The 21,064-nt window shown below is 37.1% G+C and overlaps 1 protein-coding gene across 1 annotated transcript in view; it reads right to left on the reverse strand.

Annotated features, from left to right (window-relative positions):
- adamts17 (ADAM metallopeptidase with thrombospondin type 1 motif, 17) overlaps nucleotides 1-21,064 on the reverse strand; it is a 154,418-nt gene that overhangs the window by 22,344 nt on the left and 111,010 nt on the right. Inside the window, exons 16-19 of the mRNA XM_046857981.1 lie at nucleotides 20,500-20,580; nucleotides 16,031-16,188; nucleotides 13,040-13,199; nucleotides 1,321-1,456 (exon numbers count right to left, since the gene is read on the reverse strand). Of these exons, the coding sequence (XP_046713937.1) occupies nucleotides 1,321-1,456; nucleotides 13,040-13,199; nucleotides 16,031-16,188; nucleotides 20,500-20,580 (535 nt within the window). The remainder of the gene's footprint in view (nucleotides 1-1,320; nucleotides 1,457-13,039; nucleotides 13,200-16,030; nucleotides 16,189-20,499; nucleotides 20,581-21,064) is intronic.

The raw sequence follows: 21,064 nt of genomic DNA on the forward strand, positions 1-21,064 counted from the left end.
TTATAGAAATTATTTCTGCAAGCTGAATAAATAAGCTTATATCGATGACAGACAAAGACTTACTTGAAAATAATTTACACCAAGAGTCTTGATTTCATTTTATTTTGTTAATGGCTAGAAAAATCTAACAAAGGTAATGTGATTCCTTTTAAAAATATGGCAGCAGCATCTGTTGTGAGTCATTAGATTAGAAGTTAATCAATAATAACTGTAAAAAAAAAAAAAAAAAAAAAAAAAAAAAGAAAAACAAGTACAAATCTGTTTTTTGTAGACACACACTGGTCCAATAAAAGACACATGTAATGAGCCCATTAAGCTTTGGGAGCATATTTCAGCAAGTGCAGATGATTCAATAATGTCCTTAGCCTGAATTCAGCTTCAAATGGACCTTAGTATTATTGTTTTTGAGCAATAATGGGAATGCATCTCGTTATCTATTCTTTTCCATAGGTACTCTCAATGAAGAGCTTATGAGAACAGAGCTGCTATGTGTTATGCTTGGACTGGGTTTCATTTGAGTTCTGTTCACAAAGCTCTGGAATGTTATTTGCCTGAGCCATATTGTCTCATGAGTGTCTCTCTGAATCACCATAGACTTGGCGAGACAAGTTCCACGATTCATATACATCTCAACAGTTGGACATAATTCACATCCACAGCTGTATGTAATTTCCAATAAAAATAGCTAACTACGGCTAATTATCACCACCTTCGTTTCTGTGTTTTAGCAGTACATCATCCTGATATCATTAGAGCTCAATTTACATGAGGGACATGAGATTCACATAGTAAAGTCCAAAACTACTAGAAGAACTGCTTTTATCGTTTTTAAAAACGATGCAAAATGTACTCAGATATCTCAGATACAATAATGAAGAAAATCAAGCTGGTGTAGCCTCTTTTCCTGTCAGTCCTAATCAAAGTGATGTGGCCTGGTGGTCCACTGTTCCTTACCAAAGCTCATCAGTGTTATTCAAGGTGTTATGGACTATCTGCCTGTAATCCCAAGAAAGCAGTTCGGTGTTTCTGCTGGTCAATGCCATACATGGGGGCATGAAGGAGTTGTGGTGTTGCCTCTATGCCTATCAGTCCCAATCAAGGTGACATGGTTTACCTTGCCTGCCAGTCTCAACTAAGGAATCATGGACTCTGCTTGTCAAATCAAGTAAAGGCGTTACGGTGTGGCCTCTCTGTTTGCAAGTCCCTGTCAAGGAGGCATAGCCTCTCTGCCTATCAGTTGCAATTAATAAGTCATGGTGTATATCTGCCAGTAACTACAAAAAAGGTATGATATGCATAAGACTAAAGCAATAAACTCACCTATATTGGCAAAGATGATTGTTGCATCGACGGACTTGAGAAGCAGGGCGATTCTCCGGATGACAGAAGCTCTCATTTACCAGTGTCATGGTCTTATTAACCATCCTTATGCAGGAAACCACCGTCTTTCTTTCTCCTGGGAAAACAACATATAAAACAGCAACCTGTTAAACTTAACTTTGCCCACAAGGTTTACTCTCAAAGTAAAACAACACACAAAGCTTGGAGGAACAGATCATAAAGGACATGATTAAAGACAATTTGTCTTCCTGTAGTGTCTTTGACCTTTAAAGGTCAGACCAGGATTTGCTGAATCTGTACTATATTAGCAGTGTAAACACGCAAAGCAGTAGCAAACAATTTGGAGCACTTTTCTCTACCAACATCTGATGTTGCAATAAACCAGAAAAAAAATGACTCTGTATCCTTGTTTGTTAAAGGATAAATTGTTAGAGGTTTGTGATACATTTTGGCATGTTGGCTTGAAATGCTTTATAAAACGGACTGAACATATCCAAATGCAGTTTATATGGCAAGTTAAAACACAAGAGACAATGAGAAATAAGCTTTCTATACAAGCAACTCTCCACCACCATCAACCAATTATAAGCAACCATAATGATCATGGCAGATGTCCGTTTATATTTACTCCCAGTTATAGTTTTTTACAGTTCTCCTCACACAGTACTGTATAATCGAAGTATACAGTAGATTTACTGGTCGGCGCTATCTTGGATTTTGTGTCTTGTCTTGTGTTGTCTGTCTGCACTGTCTGTCTGTACTGTTTTTCGTCTGCACTGTTTGCACTAGATTGCACTCGATGCACTTTACGTAGCTTGTGTTGTGTTGTAGCTCTATGTTGTTGTTTAGTGTAGCACCAGGGTTCCGGAGGAACGTTGTCTCGTTTTTACTGTGTACTGTGTACCACTGTGTATAGTAGAAATGACAATTAAAGCCACTTGAGATACAGATTAATTTTCTCATTATAAGGCACGAGTAAGTGCGTGGCTGCACTAATTTAGAGCTTCTTCTTCATTTATTAAGGACATGATATAAACCACATTCGATAGACAAGACAACATAGATCAAGGTGACAGAATGAGCGATTTAAATGTTCAGTGAAAGTGGCATACTCAACATGAAACTGACTCTTGGGGATAAGTAAGTGAGTAATGCAAGGTACATGAGTCCTAAAATCTGTAATGGCTGGCTAAGAGTTTTCACAGGTGGCTCTTCTTACTTCACACTCTGTCAAAGCCCGTTCATGCGCATGTCAAACATTTAAGTTACTTCACCTCAATCCTGTGAGAATTATTAAATGGCATTTGGCTAGACACTCAATATGCATAATTCAACATGGGAACACATGGCTAGTTTGGCAAACTTAACTTAACGACTTAAAAAGCTTAGCAGACACACTGGTCTAATGAATGCTGTCATTTTGTGATTTCAGTGGGTTTATTTTATTATTATTTTTTCAAGTGTTCAAGATTCAAGCCTTTTCATAATTACTATACTTTTAATGATGGAAAAAAAGATTGACTCATTGTCACGTCTACACTAAACCTGTCCCCAGAGATCCACCAAATTTTGCAAATTGCTATGTTTTTTTAATATAACCTTTAGCCACACTCCCCCTCCATAAGCTTTAGAACAGCGAAGGCACTAGTGTTTGGGATTAAAAGATGAATGAGATGATCTATAATTATATATAATTTTGTTTTTTTCCGGATATTACCATCTAGGTGTGTTAAATATCTTAGAGCATGTGTCTGACAGGTGTAACCTCTTGCCCATGTGTGCATTGTTAGCTTGATTGTTTGAACAACTAATAATTCTAAACATGTGCTCTTGGCTTTTTTGCTTATGAAACTTGTTGAAAAGGATGAATAAACACTATAATGGTGCTCTCAGAGCAATTGACTTTGACAGCAGAAACATACAGGCCACACATTAAGATGCAAAACACCTATCAGCAGTAAGAAACACAGATTAAACTGTAATTCACAAGACAAAATACGGATATAAGCCAGAAAAGTCCTGAAACCAAGGTTAAAAGATTAATTTACTGTTTTATGTGTTTCCTGCATAAGGATGGTAAATAAAACCCGGGTGCTTGTCAATGGGAGCTTCTGTCACCTGAAAAACAGCTTTGCTCCTTAAGACCATCACTTCAACACTGATCCTTGCCAATACATGTAAGTGTAGTGTATGATACTCACAGTAAGTATTGGAAAGGCCGAAGTGTGAAGTAAGAAAGGATCTGCTCAAGATCTAAAACATACAAGCTCACTAGTAAAGCATGGTGGAGGTGGTGCCATGGCTTTGGCTTGTACTGCTGCTTCTAAAAGAAGTTAAAGCAGAATACAGTGCATCCGGAAAGTATTCACAGCGCTTCACTTTTTCAATATTTTGTTGTTACAGCCTTATTCCAAAATTGATTAAATTACTTATTTTCCTCAAAATTCTACAAATAATACCCCATAATGACAATGTGAAAGAAGTGTGTGCTTGAAATCTTTGTAAATTTATTAAAAACAAAAAAATCAATAAATCACATGTACATAAGTATTCACAACCTTTGCCATGACACTCCAATTTGAGCTCAGGTGCACCCTGTTTTCCACTGATCATCCTTGAGATGTTTCTACTTGACTGGAGTTCACCTGTGGTCCATTCAGTTCAATGGACATGATTTGGAAACACACCTGTTTATATGGGTTCCCAGATTTAACAGTGTATGCCAGAGCACAAACCAAGCCAAGAAGTCCAAGGAATTGTCTGTAGACCTACAAGAGGCACAAATATGGGGAAGGATACAGAAAAATGTATGCAGCATTGAAGGTACCAATGAGAACAGTGGCCTCCATTACCCTTGAATGGAAGAAGTTCGGAACCACAGGGACTCGTACTAAAGCGGGCTGTCAGGCCAAACTGAGCGATCGGAGAGAAAGGTCTTAGTCAGGAAGGTGACCAAGAACCAATGGTCACTCTGAAAGAGCTCCAGCATTTCTCTGTGAAGAGAGGATAACTTTTCAGAAGAACAACCATCTCTGCAGCACACCACCAAACAGGCCTGTATGATAGAGTGGCCAGACGGAAGCCACTACTTAGTAAAAGGCACATGACAGCCCACCTGAAATTTTGCCAAAAGGCACCTGAATTATTAACATTTAAAAATTAAAATTGAATTATTTGGCCTGAGCGTCAAGTGTCATGTCTGAAGGAAACCAGGCACTGCTCATCACCTGGCCAATACCATCCCTACAGTGGTGGCAGCATCCTACTCTGGGTATGTTTTTCAGCGGCAGGAACTGGTAGACTATTCAGGATCGAGGGAAACAGCTGGAGCCATACTTTCCAGATGCATACAGAAGTATGAAAAAAAATTAAAATATTATGTTTGAATTAAAATTTAGCTCAAGGTAGAAAGAAGGGAAGAATAGAAGAAGTACAAAAAAAGTTCAGTTCGAGGTAGGAAGGTGTAGAGCAAGGAAGGAACTGCTTAAAGTATTTCAAAATAATTCAGAGAATTATAGAGGAGAAGAGAAGAAGCAAAATATATATATATATATATATATATATATATATATATATATATATATATATATATATATATATATATACACACACAGGAAAATAGTTAGGAAAATAAGTATTTGAACACCCTGCTATTTTGCAAGTTCTCCCACTTAGAAATCATGGAGGGGTCTGAAATTGTCATTGTAGGTGCATGTCCACTGTGAAAGACATAAAAAAAATCCAGAAATCACAATATATAATTTTTAAACTATTTATTTGTATGATACAGCTGCAAATAAGTATTTGAACACCTGTCTATCAGCTAGAATTCTGACCCCCATGACCTGTTAGTCTGCCTTTAAAATGTCCACCTCCACTACATTTATTATCCTAAATTAGATGCACCTGTTTGAGGTCGTTAGCTGCATAAAGACACCTGTCCACCCCATACAATCAGTAAGAATCCAACTACTAACATGGCCAAGACCAAAGAGCTGTCCAAAGACACTAGAGCCAAAATTGTACACCTCCACAAGGCTGGAAAGGGCTACGGGGAAATTGCCAAGCAGCTTGGTGAAAAAGGTCCACTGTTGGAGCAATCATTAGAAAATGGAAGAAGCTAAACATGACTGTCAATCTCCCTCGGACTGGGGCTCCATGCAAGATCTCACCTCGTGGGGTCTCAATGATCCTAAGGAAGGTGAGAAAATAGCCCAGAACTACACGGGAGGCGCTGGTCAATGACCTGAAAAGAGCTGGGACCACCGTTTCCAAGGTTACTGTTGGTAATACACTAAGACGTTATGGTTTGAAATCATACATGGCACGGAAGGTTCCCCTGATTAAATCAGCACATGTCCAGGCATGTCTTAAGTTTGCCAATGACCATTTGGATGATCCAGAGGAGTCATAGGAGAAAGTCATGTGGTCAGATGAGACCAAAATAGAACTTAATTCCACTAAACGTGTATGGAGGAAGAAGAATGATGAGTACCATCCCAAGAACACCATCCCTACTTTGAAGCATGGGGGTGGTAGCATCATGCTTTGGGGGTGTTTTTCTGCACGTGGGACAGGGCGACTGCACTGTATTAAGGAGAGGATGACCAGGGCCATCTATTGCGAGATTATGGGGAACAACCTCCTTCCCTCAGTTAGAGCATTGAAGATGGGTCGAGGCTGGGTCTTTCAACATGACAATGACCCGAAGCACACAGCCAGGATAACCAAGGAGTGGCTCTGTAAGAAGCATATCAAGGTTCTGGCGTGGCCTAGCCAGTCTCCAGACCTAAACCCAATAGAGAATCTTTGGAGGGAGCTCAAACTCCGTGTTTCTCAGCGACAGGCCAGAAATCTGACTGATTTAGAGAAGATCTGTGTGAAGGAGTGGGCCAAAATCCCTCCTGCAGTGTGTGCAACCCTGGTGAAAAACTACAGGAAACATTTGATCTCTGTAATTGCAAACAAAGGCTACTGTACCAAATATTAACATTGACTTTCTCAGGTGTTCAAATACTTATTTTCAGCTGTATCATACAAATAAATAGTTAAAAAATCATACATTGTGATTTCTGGATGTTTTTTAGATTATGTCTCTCACAGTGGACATGCACCTACGATGACAATTTCAGACCCCTCCATGATTTCTAAGTGGGAGAACTTGCAAAATAGCAGGGTGTTCAAATACTTATTTTCCTCACTATATATACATACACAGTATATCTTATGATTACACTCACTCACTGACAGTGATTAACACAGATAATAATAAAAATGGGTTTTAATGCACAATTGCAGCAAGATACTGCTATTCAGCTGATGCTCAATTCTTGAGATGTGCATTCGGTTGGGGATGGTTGCCCTGGCTACTTTTCAATAAACCAGTGTGGAAATGCATGAACAATACATGTGACACCCAGGTTAAGTGCTTTCAGATCCATTTTTCTTCACAAAGCTACTAATCAATTCTCACACACACCTTATACGTCTGTTCCTTCCAGTGGTTCAATAACAATTACTGAAAAAGGTGTGCTATTGCTAATGACCTAAATGGCCTATGGATCGAGGGTTAGTTTTAATTGTCACTACACAACTCAGAGAGTGATTGCATCACTAATCCAGATTTCCTTACTTTGGTAAAACTTTTCCAACAAAAGGAACATGTACTGATACTTAAAATAATGCATGCACTTAATAGAAAAAACTTTTTTCCTTTGCGTGACACTGTCATATCAAATAATTTTTCTAACTTTTCCACTGGCGGGGGTCAGGCCAAAAGTATGGTGGTACCAGGAAAGAATAATTTTTTTCAGAATGTCTGTCTGCCAGTCTGTCTGCCTTTTACTTGTCTGTCAGAAATACAAGTAGCAAAGCAAAACTGTAAGAAAACTTTTCTGTGTCTGAGGGATGTAAGATCTTGGAAATAAGGACGCATCTGATACACTGAAATATACACTATATAAAAACAGAAAAAAACTTCACAGTTGTAGATAAGAAATAAAAATTTGAAGGAGTTTGCAGGGGAGAACTCATATAATAGCTCATGAGCCTCGAATAAAGTGTAATCCCTGCACATCCTGCATTAAAAAAATAAAGGTAAAACACATTAAAAATTGTAACAGAAACAAGAAAATAACATCGTGAAATGTTCTTGATTCTGATTGGAAGGGATGTGTGTAATATTTTCCTTAAATGACACCTTCAATGTAAAACTGGTTATAAATCAACGCACCTGCTACTAAGTTTGAATGTAACCATAATACAGTATGCTTTAGGGAGGCTGTTGAGAATTCATGTGCAGGAGGGTGTTCAGAGAACATAATTCAAACTCAGAGTCATAGCCATTAGAAGGGTCAGAAATAGAGCTTGATAGGAAAATCAAGAGAAAAAATCAGAAAAAAAAATCCAAAAAGTAAACACTAAACAAGACATAAAACACGGATCAGAACTATTAGATTGTCAAGACTTGACTTCCTTACTTCACAAATGCCAAAATAAAAAAAATGTACTTGCGGATCAAGCCTCATTTATTAACGTTTCTTGATTCTCATGACCACTTTTATAAGACTGTGAAGAATTTCCAAGCCACAGACCGATCAATGTAGGATCAAGAATTTAAGGAAACAAATTAAAGCATCAAATATACGTATATACAGTTATAGAAAAAGAAAAACATTTCACTGTGTAGTAAAGATGTTGAAGAAGAAAAAGTTGGTGATGTTGTCAACTCTATCAAAGTGAGAATCTGTGTCAGTGATGAACTCTGACACTGAGCTGTGGAACAATAACAAAAATCATTCCCAATCCATAGGACATTTAGGTCAATTGCAATAGCACATATTATCCAGCAACTGTTATTGAACCAATGCTCAGGGAACAGACTAATAAGTGGTTGTGAGAATCGATTGGCAGCTTTGTGAAGGAAAATGAATCGAAAGGTGGTTAACCTGTGCATCACAGGTGTTCCTTCAAGCATTTTCTCACTAATTTCTAGCAAAGACGTTTAAAATTTAACAAAAAAGGAAAGGTTGCAACCACCAGACCAAACATGCAACCAAGGAGTGTTGGGGTTTCATTTCTCTTTGCTTAGCAACTGGCAAAAACATTATTAAATGACCGGAAACAATTTGGTCTGGAAAAAAAACAAAAGTCTGAAAAATATTTATGCAGTAAGGAAATAATTATAGTGTATGAGTGAGATAATGATTCAAAGGCATAACCATAGCAACAGTCCTATAATGGTAATGGGACAGAATCTAGACTTTTTGCTGAAGGTCAGTAACATAATACATTTTCTATGCTCACATTGTTTAGTCATGAGGAAGATATATATATATATATATATATATATATATATATATATATATAGTGTCTATAAAGTGTATAATATAATGCACTATATTGCCATATACACTATATTGGGTCACCTGGTCATAAGTATGGTATGTGATCTTCCTCTCCAGAGCATGTAAACCGTATCTTCAAGGAGCTCACTTTGTGCACAGGGGCATTGCCATGCTGGAACAGGTTTGGGTTTCCAAGTTCAAGTGAATGCAAAATTTTTGTCCTACGCAATTGAGTGTCTCCAGCTTTGTGGTAACAGTTCGGAAAAGAACCACATATAGCAAGAAAAGGTTAGGTGACCCAATACTTTTGGAAATATAGCGTATATAAAGTCACAAACCCCTACTCCACTAAAAAAACCCTTTAACCTTTTCTGATACTGTTTTTGCTAGGACTTAGAAGGTCACCACTTTGTTGCTTCACCTTAAACTTTCTCTCTCAGTGTGTTCAAAACAGCAACAGACTCTAGAACATTTGGAATGTAAGCAGAAAAATCTAAATATTTTGGTATCAGGTTCTAATCAGAAAAAGCTCTCAGACTCAGTGACCCTGAATTTTTTATGGCCCCACATTTCTTCTAATGAGTTTGTTAGTGGAAAAATGCACATCAGTGCTTAGACAATACTATTCTGCACTTTCTTTTACTGTTTTAGCAATTACAACCTCCAAATATTTGTATATACATTTTTAAGTAAGCATTATCGCTGCATATGATGACTTTTTTCTTAGCCATTCACAAAGTCTGGGTTTTAACTGAAGCCGGAACAGGTGCTGGTGCATTAAGATGAAGCAAAAAATGACCCCCAGAATTAGGAACCTATAGGTTAGAATCGAGCAGAAATCAGCAAACCAGAGAACGGTCAGTGAAAACACTAAGTATTTTTGGTTTGTTTTAATTTTAAACCGTTCATGATCAACACAAAGCAGTCACAAAAAAGTCGGCACTGAGAAAAAGGATAGGCAATGCATTAGCAATCCATTTAGTTTCAATACAGTGTCTTCCAGCTGCAGCATATGTTCCAGCCATGGACCATTGCTTTATAGTTAATAGCTTTGTTCATGGCTCTTTTCCTGATGGTGTCCCGTGCAAACGACTTAGCTCGAGCTGACTCCTGCGGCAACTAAATGACCCCTCTAGTTTATCAAAGTGTGCACAAAACACTTCTAATTCTTCGAACATGTAAACGTATCACACATGCAGATGTTTATCACACCTCGGTGGACATTCTGAAATCCTACACGTCCCAAATTGCTTTGCTAGTACCTCACCAGACATATTTACATAAAAAATGACCCACAATTGCCAAATATATTGAACAACATCCCTTTTAATAGAACTTATTGGCTGAGTGCAATCTAGTCCAAATTGCATTAGGAAAACCTGCAATCTTGCAATGACAAGAAAGGTTTTTCTACTATAGCCTTTGAAAAAAGTAATGTAATGAGACTTCATTGATATGAATGCATACTGTTGTTATCATAATTCTTTTTAAAATACGCCACTCCACTCTTACATTTCCTACCGTAATGTGTTCAGGGTAGGGATGGTAAATTCACAGATTTGCGTCGGTGCATCGGCATAAAAGTTAACAATTTAAAAAAGTGTGCACCAAATGCAAGATGCCATTTGTATCATATTTGCATAGGTGAAAAATTATATATATATATATATGTATATATATATATATATATAAATATATATATATATATATATAGATAGATAGATAGATAGATAGATAGATAGATAGATAGATAGATAGATAGATAGATAGATAGATAGATATTTATATATAATTATAAGTAGATGCGCTATACTTTTATTTCGAAAGTGACCAACAACTTGTGCCCAAAATGTTATATGTAGATTGATTTCTCCTTACTAAACTGTTTCTCGACCGCATTCTTTCACTGCTGCTACATTACATGATTATAATGTATCACAACGCTACAGAGACCGAGGCGTGGCCTGAGATTCACACAGAATAGACATTAACATGGCAGAGGCAGAGCTGCATCTTCCTGGAAACAGAACAGGAAAAGAACATATGGTTTTATTAATCTTTGTTTTCTTTTTTGCACTACAAATGCCTGTTTGAATCTAATCGAAATCGGATAGCACTACATCAAAATAGTGGTGAATTGTATCGTAATGCATCGCATCGGGAGCTGCTTCATGTGTATCTTTAATGTATAGGGCTATTGGGCTGAAATGATTTCTTGAGTAACTTGTTTGCCAAATTCTGACATTTTTTTTGTTTATTTCTCGCAATTGCGACTTTATTTCTCGTAGTTCTGACTGTATTTCTCGCAATTGCGACTATATTTCTCGCAATCATGACTTTTTAAAGTTAATAAGGCAGCCCCTCTGTAATGCCATAAAGCTTTACACATTAAAAATGAAATGGGCTACAATCAATAGAACCGCATAGTATCAAACTAAGCCTCCGTTTCCTGGAGAGAACTCTGCCTAACTATCAGCTCTGGAGTAAATGGACCAAGACAGATGAAGCAGAGGAGGCCTCGTTCATACACCAACAGCTTTAAATGCAGGCCAACAGCATGGTTACCGGTGGATGCACCAGAAATGTTGGATGTTAACGAGAAACAAAGTCTCAATTGCAAAATATAAACTTCGGAAAAGTCGGAATTGTGATAAAAAAGAAAGAATTGCGAAAAATAAAGTCAGAATTGTAAGAAAAAAAAAAATTATTATTAGGTACTTTTTTTTATGTGGTGGTAATGGGCTTCCATACAACACAGAAGACGCTGCCAAATTAAAATTCGGGAATGGCAAGAGGATTCAGGCCAAAAAAAACAACAGAAAGTTTGGGACCATTTCAAACTAAAACATAAAGAAAACACCGCACAGTGCGTTAAAAAATTTCATTTGAAAGTGATTTTTATATTTTCATTTGTGATTTTTTATTTATATATTTCGATTTGCCTTTTGACGTAATATGGCAGTTACATGCATTAGATGTGTTTAATTTTCACAAATATAATTGTATGCAATTTAAGCAATAAAAATTATTTTTTTTTCTAAAAAGGAAAAAAATGACATTTAATTTGGAGACCCATCTTATTTTCTCTTGTATATTTAGTATTGTGCGTGCAGTAATAAAGAAAAAGTACTTCTAATCCGATTACTCAATTAATCGATAGCAGCCCTAGTTGGCTATGCATTGAGATGTGAATCGCATCAGCCTCAGTTAAGAAGATGTATATTCCTTAGTCTTAAATCAGTGATCACTTTGCAGCGGGCAAAAAAATTTTGCACTTTGCTGTGCACAGTATAATCAGATTTACTCTGTAAATGTTTACGACACGATTGATGATAATTGGAAAGGGAGAGCCTCATAATTGATTTACTTATGATGATACTTTTCTACCACACGGGTTTATAGTCAGGTGTAGTTCTAAATATTTAGAAACAAGAATAATGTATATTATTTTCATAATATACATTATATCACTGTAGTGTATACTGACAAAAAGTTTGAAAGTACTTCAAACTCTAATGTATAGTGACAAAGGTTGGTGGACAGCTGACCATAAGATTTAGATGTGCTTTTTGAACATTCTGTTTCCCATTTAATCTTCATTTGCTGTTATAATTAACTTTTACTCTTTTTGAAAGATGTTTTAGTAAATTGTGGTTCTGGAAATTTGCACTCATTCAGCCACAAAGAAATTCATCTGGAATTTGTTCAATAGGGTTGAAGTCAAAGATGCAACACATGATCTTCCACTCCAACCCATATAAACAATATCTTAATAGAGCTGTGCACAGGTGCATCGTCATGCTGGAATAGGTTCGGGTCTACTAATTGAAGTGAAGGGAATATTCTATGCTACTGCACACAAAGACATCGTACACAATTGTATGCCACATATGGCTGGGAAAGTCAGGTGTCAAATACTTTTGTCTCTATATTGTTTATTATACTGATAAATGTGACCCTGGTGGTCTAGTGGTAAGGATGCGGCGCTCTCACTGCTGCGGCCCGGGTTCGATCCCCGGTCAGGGAACCAACCCCAGGCATTAGGGTTGCACAAGCCTTAGTGCCGGCGCCAAGCTCGGATAAATGGGGAGGGTTGCGTTAGGAAGGGCATCCAGCGTAAAAACATGTGCCAAATCAAACATGCGGATGATCCGCTGTAGCGACCCCTAATGGGAGAAGCCAAAAGAAAGATACTGATAAATGTGACCTTAGTTCTGCAGTACTCGATTTTATGTAACTTGAATGTCAATAGAAATGCATTTTTCGCATACTTTTTTTCCAACACGGACATACAGTATATTTGCACTGTAATGTAAATAAAAAACACAATTTTGCGTGTTCTTAGCGTGTACCTCCTCCGCAGTGCACGCTGCAGTCCTCCCAGCTGCTATGAGTCCATAGGTAGAGGTGTTCAGGTTCTTTGGGCGTCTCTGCGCTGCTCTCCTGAGACTGGTTCAGAGACACTGTGTACTCGTAGTGGATCCCATACGTCTGATCGTGGAACAGGAGAACCTGGGATAAGGATTAAAGGTAGAGAATGCGGAGATAGAATCAATAAAACAAGAGAACAATCGAGTAAGGACAAAGGGGGGAGCCAGGAAATGCTGTTGGAAATTATATCATTAGAGAAGTGTAAGGTACCTGTATCATGGTCACAGGAATATATGGGAGCTTTTAATAACATTACATAAATGGTTATTTTAATATGTTTTGTTTTAGCAGTGGGTTTACTTTTAGCCTGGTTAGTAGTAAAGAGGCTGTGGCATTGCTCATATCATATTCCGGTCCTAGAACTCGTAATAATCGACAAAAACATTTGAAAAAATATTAAACGTACTATTTTCATTAGATTTGTTGAAAATCCATAACAAACTATAACATTTCTGACTCTGTTCTATTATACTCCTATAGCCAATATATAAGCAGATCACCTGATCACATAAAAAAAAAAAAAGATCTGTTTTGAACCTGTTTTTATTTCGTTTAAATTGAATACAAACCAACCCTAGTTCATTAAAGGACAGCCTGTGAGGATTAAACAGACTCCAATAGGTTGTGACTGAACAGCTCGACATGGACTGACCAAGTCATTGCCAAGAGGAAGAGTGGAAGTGCACTCATTCATTCACTGTAATCATGCTGAAGTAATGGCATCACACTCAGGCTGGCGACGAAAAGCGCAAGCAAGAGCGATAATCTCCTCTTCAATCTGAGGGGAGTGTTTTCTACGCCAAGAGTCTGCACCGAGGAGACTAATGGCTTGTGAACATAGGGGCCAGGTGCATGATCTTGGAACATGGTTTCTTTCTGTTTAAAGTCTAAAGCAAAGATGTTAATGATGTTTTCATCTATGAAACATTGATTTGATGTTATTGATGAACACAAAGTATTTTCTTAACTCATTTGCTCACATTAGACACCCTTGTTAAATGCAGTGTGTTATTAGTAAAACATGTAGAAATCATTATTCAATCTATGGCTTTTTCAAAGATTACTAATACAAATACAAGCTCTTTTACTAAGCTATATAAATTGATCAAAGTTAAATGTACACGTGAATATCATTGATTGGAATTGATATTAGCATCTGCTTAGTGCCACTCAAATATACACTTAGATACGTTTTATGCAACATAGTGCACTAAATATAATATTTGTAAAATATGCCTCAATAAGGACATGTTAAACACTGAGAAAATGAGAAAGGCTTTGAAAAAAAAACACTCACTACAGTGTCTATTTAAAAAGCAATTTGGTGCAACATTGGAAGTACAGAAAATCAATGTCTAATTTGGTTTTAGTGACCAAAATGTGTAGTTTGTCATCTAAATAATAATAAAAAAGCTTTAACTTATGCATGGTTTAGTCTGTGAGGCTTGAACTTACATTTGGTGCATTTACCCCTGCGGTGTGGTTCCTTTGTACAGATAAGCACATAGCAATCGCACTAAGATGTGGACTAAAATGGCATGAGAGCATCTGAACGAGGTGGTTTGGGTCTGATTTCTTGTAAAAAAAAAAAAAAAAAAATGTTTGCTAAACTTTTATAACTATCACCGTATTTCTGACCAGTGTATAAAAGAGCTTTACGAGTACATTTTCAGGCACACGCAACCCTCAGCTAAATGCTTTTGCTTTATGGCTCATCCAATTCGGTGCAGTCTGAAATAAAACCAAATAGCAAGCGTATCAATTATCAATTTATAAAAACAAAGAATCGAAAGAATACTTTTTTTTCCCCATTGCTGAGCAGATGCACTATATTCAGAGCACATGTCTTTAATGATGCCTCATTAAAAACATACCCCTATTCAATTACAAATCATTCTCTCATGATAGAGAAGAAAAAAACTCTTATAAAAGCTAAATTATTGGTCATGGGTAGCGCAAGCGTTTAGCATTTGTGTGAGTTACACGCACCAGACACACCAGTACATTACGTAAAAAAAACTGTTTTAGTGTGTGACACATTTCGATTTAAAAGTCAGCACCTACAGGTCTGAAAGGGATTATATCAGCTTACTCATTTCAGGTCAGAACAACCTGCACCAGAGCCCCCTTGAGTACCTTCTAATCTCCTTTGCTATTTAGTTAAAATATTCCCACACACACACAAAAAAATCGAATACACTCGAACCATTTGAAGTTCAGCATGACCTGAAAGAGCCGTGTGGAGTTTGACATCCAACAAAGCCTACATGATTTCTTTATTATGCTAAATAATAAAGACTTCCTTCAGGCATTTCTGGCGCCCCTGTCACTAGGGTGCAGTGTAGATTGTATCTTGATTGTTCCTAATGAGCTTGACGGCAACCCCTTAACTAAATCCATGTGTAGAGCTGATCCTTTTTTATGCAATGTCTCCCACTAACATGTAAATGGATTACAACCTCATGATAATGTCATCTTGCTATCTGGATGAGTAGAAAGGAAAAGCTGATTCTTTGTCAACATTCAAGGTCAACATCTACCAGAAACAAGAGCTACCTATTAATAATGTGCAGTTTCACTATCATTCAGTGTGTTTATTCTGGATTAAGTAGAATGTTCATGTACAAAATGGTTCACTTTCCCATGAACATGTGGTTTGTGGAAAATTAGTCCAGTAATGCTTAATAGAAAGAAAGAAAAAAGCATAAAAAGGAAAACAAAAAAACAAGCAACCAAAGCAAGCACCTTTTTATAAAACCCTAAAACACAGCTGCAATTATAGATAAAGAGAACTTCACATTAAAAGCAGCTTTTATGAAAAACTGGGTAAACAAATGTGTTAAAGAGGGTTCGGTGGATAAAAAAGAAGAGGTGTTCCCTTAGGGCTGTAGAGCCAGGCCTAATTTATTTACCATGAGGTGGAGAGGAGTTTTAGTGGGCCCCTTGGCAGACATCTTTTCCCACAATCCTCTGCGAACGTAGCGAACGGTGGTGCCGGCGAGCTCGAATTCCCCCGGCAGCTCGATTTTCCAGTCGCTGTTTATGGATCTCTTGCTTGAGTCTTTCAACGCTGAAACAGTCAACAGGGAATATGGGTTAACTGCAGGCGCTCGTGCGGCTCGTATAAAATGCTGGAACTGCAGTATTCTCAACTGTAAGGCTTCATAATGTTAGGCATTGAATTCATTACATTTTTTAAAACATTATAAAACTGGTAAATGTTAAGGATGAAGTACAGCTTTTTATCTAGTCCAAAAAAAAGCCAAATTATAGACACTTATAAATGGTTGAAACTAACATTTGCTCCTTAAAAAATTCATTGATCCTAGAATCGTATTTCCTATTGACGTCTATGTAAAACTGCTTTGTCATCCATTGAAACAGGAAAAGGTAAAGTAAATATATGCAGGCTTGTGGACTTGTGCACAGGTAAGGCAATGAATATGGAAATAGCAGTTTAAAAACCACTGAGCCCAATATACTCCTATTATAAACATTTGCTAGAAATTTGCCAGGACAGAGCTACCCAGATAGGTCAAGTGTTGTCATCACAACTTTGATCATGTATGTCGTCAGAATATGTAATTACTAAAGATTTAATATAATGAAAAGCACCTAATCGCTGCTGTAATCACTCGTGCGTCATGGCTTGTGGTCACAAGAGTCTATTTTTGTGATAATTTATGGTATATTAGCCCAAAATATTATTGACCCTGCCAGGAGGTTAACACTACACTAAAGGTAAAGCATTTGACAAAATAAAGTTCAAAGCATGTATCTAAACTGAAACAGCCTGACTATCTCATTCTCCAGATTAAATCCCTGTTGAAACTGTATGATCTGAATTCAACTACTCAGTTCACTTTAGCAGACCTAAACAATATGTGTATATGTTGTGCATAAAGAGTAGTCCAAGATCCATCTACCATTCTAATTCCAAAAAAGTTGGGACAATGTGTAAAATGTAAATAATAACAGAATGCAATGCAATTCTACTAACAAAAAAATAACAACAACATAAAATACATATCCATTGTTTAAACTGAGAATATATACTATTTTAAGGAAGATTTTTTTATTTGAATTTGATAGTGCAGAAGGTATCATAAAGATTTGGGATATGTTTAACACTGTGTAGCATCATGTCTTCTCGCCATATACTGTACATCTGGGAACTGGGGAGACTGGTTGCTGAAGTTTTGGGGAGGAATGTTGCACCATAGGTGTCAAATACAGGATTCTAGCTGCTTAACAGTTCTGGGTCTCCTTTGTTATATTTTTTTGTTTCGTGACATGCCAAAAGGTCTAGACTTCAGGCAGGCCAGTTGGGCACCTGGACTCTTCTACTACGAAGTCATGCTATTGTAATAAAAGCAGTATGAGGTTAACATTGCCTTGCTCAAATATGCAAAGCCTTCCCTGAAAAAGACTTTTTCTGGATGGAAGCATTTGTTGCTCTAAAACCTGTATATAATGTTCAGCAGTGATGGAGCCTTTCCAAATGTGCAAGCTGCCCATTCCACAGGCACTAATGCACTCCCATACCATCAGAGATGCGGCTTTTTGAACTGAGGGCTGATAACAAGCCAAATGGTCCCTCTCCACTTTAGTCTGGAGGGCGAGGTGTCCATGGTTTCCAAAAATGAAATAAAATTTTTTATTTGTCTGCCCACAAAACAATTTTCTACTTTGCCTTAGTACGTTTTAAATGGGCTTTGGCCCAGAGAGGAGGGCGGCGTTACACTATTTATCTTACTGACCTGTTGGCAATTAATATAATTAGCTACCTGAAATGTTTATACAACTGTTTAATTTTACTAACACTTACTTTTTCCAGAATTTTTTGCCATATTTTTTCCTTAAAATGGTACCTTTCCTCAGTTTAAATATTTGATAGATTTTCTATGTTCTATTGTAAATACAATAGGGATTTATGAGATTTGCAAATTATTGCATTCTGTTTTTATTTACATTTTACGCAGTGACCCCAACTTTTTGTTGTTGTAGATGTGTCATCAAGCTTTTTCGATGTTATAAGAAGAGACTGCTGTTCCATTTAAAGCTCTCTGAGTGGGTGCCGAAAATTGCTGAAACCCCTTCTTTCTTCTTCTTTTATACCTAAGTACAGAGTATTAATGATAAAATTGTATTATAGGAAATACCTCATTTTAAGTTAGGCTTAAAATGAAACTCACTGTATGTTATAGAACATATCAACTTTTATGCTCAATAACATACAGTGTGCAAATAATCCTGAAACTATTATATTGGCCATATATGGTGAAAGAATGGAAACAAATTACATTTTTATGGGTTTAAAAGAGATCTAAACCTTTATTTACTAAAGCTGTATATACTTATTCGAGAATCTGACCATAAAGAAACAGTCATGGGTGGCATAGTAGTGCAGGAAGTAATGCATAACTCTTGGGTTGAGCCTAAGCTTGGCCAAGTGTCACAGCTTGGCATGTTGTGCCTATGTCTGTGAGAGTTTCCTCGGGTTCTCCATTTTTTTCCATTTTTCATTTATGAATCAGAGGAGACCGAAAGCAAGGCACAGGACGACTTATAACCAAGCAGTTAACTCTTACGGGCCTTGCTTAATTGCCCAAGAGTGGCAGCTTAATGGTGCCATTTGACCTTGTGATCTTCCGATCCAGAGTCCAATGCCTTAACCACTGCCCTCCTGTGTCCCTTCTTCATCCTCCATGTGTGTAGATGTACTGGCTATAAATTGCTTTTAGGTGTGAGTGTTTGTGCTAAGTGTAGTGAACAAGATTGGAATTCTATCCAAATTGTTTTCCCGCCTCATGCCCAGTGTTCCAATGATTTATCATGACCCTACTGAGGAAAAAAACACTCACCAAAGCTGAATGAATAGAATAATCAACCATTACATTTTATTATAATCCCTTCTAATTACCAACCAAACATTGTAAATGTTTAATTATAAATTTAAGAAAGAAGTCTTTTCCTAAAAAATCAGTCATCTATACCTCTTTGCACAACTCTGTAGTCATATTGTAACAGTGTGTCATAGTTTTCAAGCAATTCAAAACAGCTTTATTTACTACTGCAATTTATTATTGCCCACACACCAAGTGTGTATATATGTGTGTTATAAAGAACAGATGTTCTCCTCCACAAAAAGAACTGGTCACTTTCATCTTGTTTTTTGGTGTTTTTAGAGTCCAAATAAAAGCCACTGTGTGGCCTGTAATTAAGGGAACATGGTCCAGAATCAGTCAGATGTATGATGAAACACTGAACCTGAACTAACAAAAATGTCCGGGTTGCTGATAAGCAATAATAGACAATAGACAATAGTTTTTTGTCAGTATGCTGTGCTGTAAGGTTCAACACACTAAATACAGTACATTTAAATATTTTGAGAAAGTGTTGCAAAATTATATGAAAACTTTCTAAATGTTGGCAAGGCAAAGAAACCTCCACACACTCGCTTAGTCATTTATTCCAAAACATCTTTTCATCACATTTTTATCACATTTCTCATACATTCCCTTCATCCATAGAAAAACAATCTTAGAAGCTGTTGTTATTTTAATGTCAAGTTTTTGTTATATGTAAAGGTGAAAGGATATAGCAGGTCTCTACAAGAATGAACCTTTAAAAAATGTTTTTATGCGTCAAGATATACTGGGGAAAAAAAATTTCAGACTCCATTAGATGTGCGATTCATTTATAATTTTATTTTCCACTGCTGCCAACCGTGTGTACTTGTAACTAAAAGGTGACTGCTTCTTGACTTCACTGTGTTGTGTGACATAGTAAAGGTGATCACATCTCCTATAATTTGTGTAACAGGAACAGAGGACACACCTCTTTCAATCTCTATGACAGACAGATGACACACCCATGCCTGCTATATGTTGAGTATTAGGTACAGAAGCCACACCTCCTTTAATTTATTTAACAGGCACAGTAGCCACATTTCTCTCTTTGAATGACAGACTCAGAGGACACACCTCTTTTCATTTGTATACCAAGTAAAAAGGTCATGTTTTTTCACACTCTATGACAGACACAGAGTCCACGCCTCCTTCAATTTATATATCAGGCACAGAGGACATGCCCTCTTCGCTGGTAAATGCATAAATGCATGTCTTCTTTATTTTGAGTAATGGCTACCAAAAGCACACCTACGTTATGGTGACTGACAGAACAACTGCAATCCCTGTGTGTGTGTGTATGTGTGTGTGTGTGTGTGTGTGTGTGTGTGTGTGTGTGTGTGTCACAGGGATGATGTGCTGCAGATCATTGAAGTCACAGATAAACAGTGGGACTTGTGGCATCATCCACTGTGAGCCTAAAGGGCAAAGTGAGTGTGTCTAGTCTTTATTACAAAAAGACAAGTACTTACCTAGGAAGCTGTGTGATGGTCGGTCCTCCACAACTTTGATTCGCCGCGCTCCTATAGGAATGACGGCTGCCTCGATATAACCTTCAAAGGGGAAAAAAGCGACAGAGAAAGCAGGAGAGCAGATTTCAGAATGTGATATAATAGGGTCCAAAAGTCCACTACCAAAAATGCTAATTTCATCATTTTTGAAATACTAAAACTGAAAAACGAAAGCTGTGGACTAACAACACAATATTTCATGTTTTGTCTGCTAGAATTGATATATTATTAAAAGAAATTGTAGTTTTTATAGTATTAGCTAATAAAAATGTATTTACATATTAAGAATTAATTATAAATATTGATAGTGGAATCAGATTTTGGACCCTAAAAAAAAATCAAGGCGAGGTTGAGGTGAATGTGTGCATGTATACGTGTACAGATTTTAAGCGATAACGTCATGGTCATTTTCAGGCTAATCGGAGCCAACCATCTCAATGCTCATGCTAGTGTGAAAAACACAACGTTTCAGGAAACGAAACTGGTCAGATTTTGGCTACAGTGAGTGTCAAGCCTGCTGGATTTA

The sequence above is a fragment of the Silurus meridionalis genome, chromosome 9 (assembly GCF_014805685.1).
Source record: "Silurus meridionalis isolate SWU-2019-XX chromosome 9, ASM1480568v1, whole genome shotgun sequence".
NCBI classification, from domain to species: Eukaryota; Metazoa; Chordata; class Actinopteri; order Siluriformes; family Siluridae; genus Silurus; species Silurus meridionalis.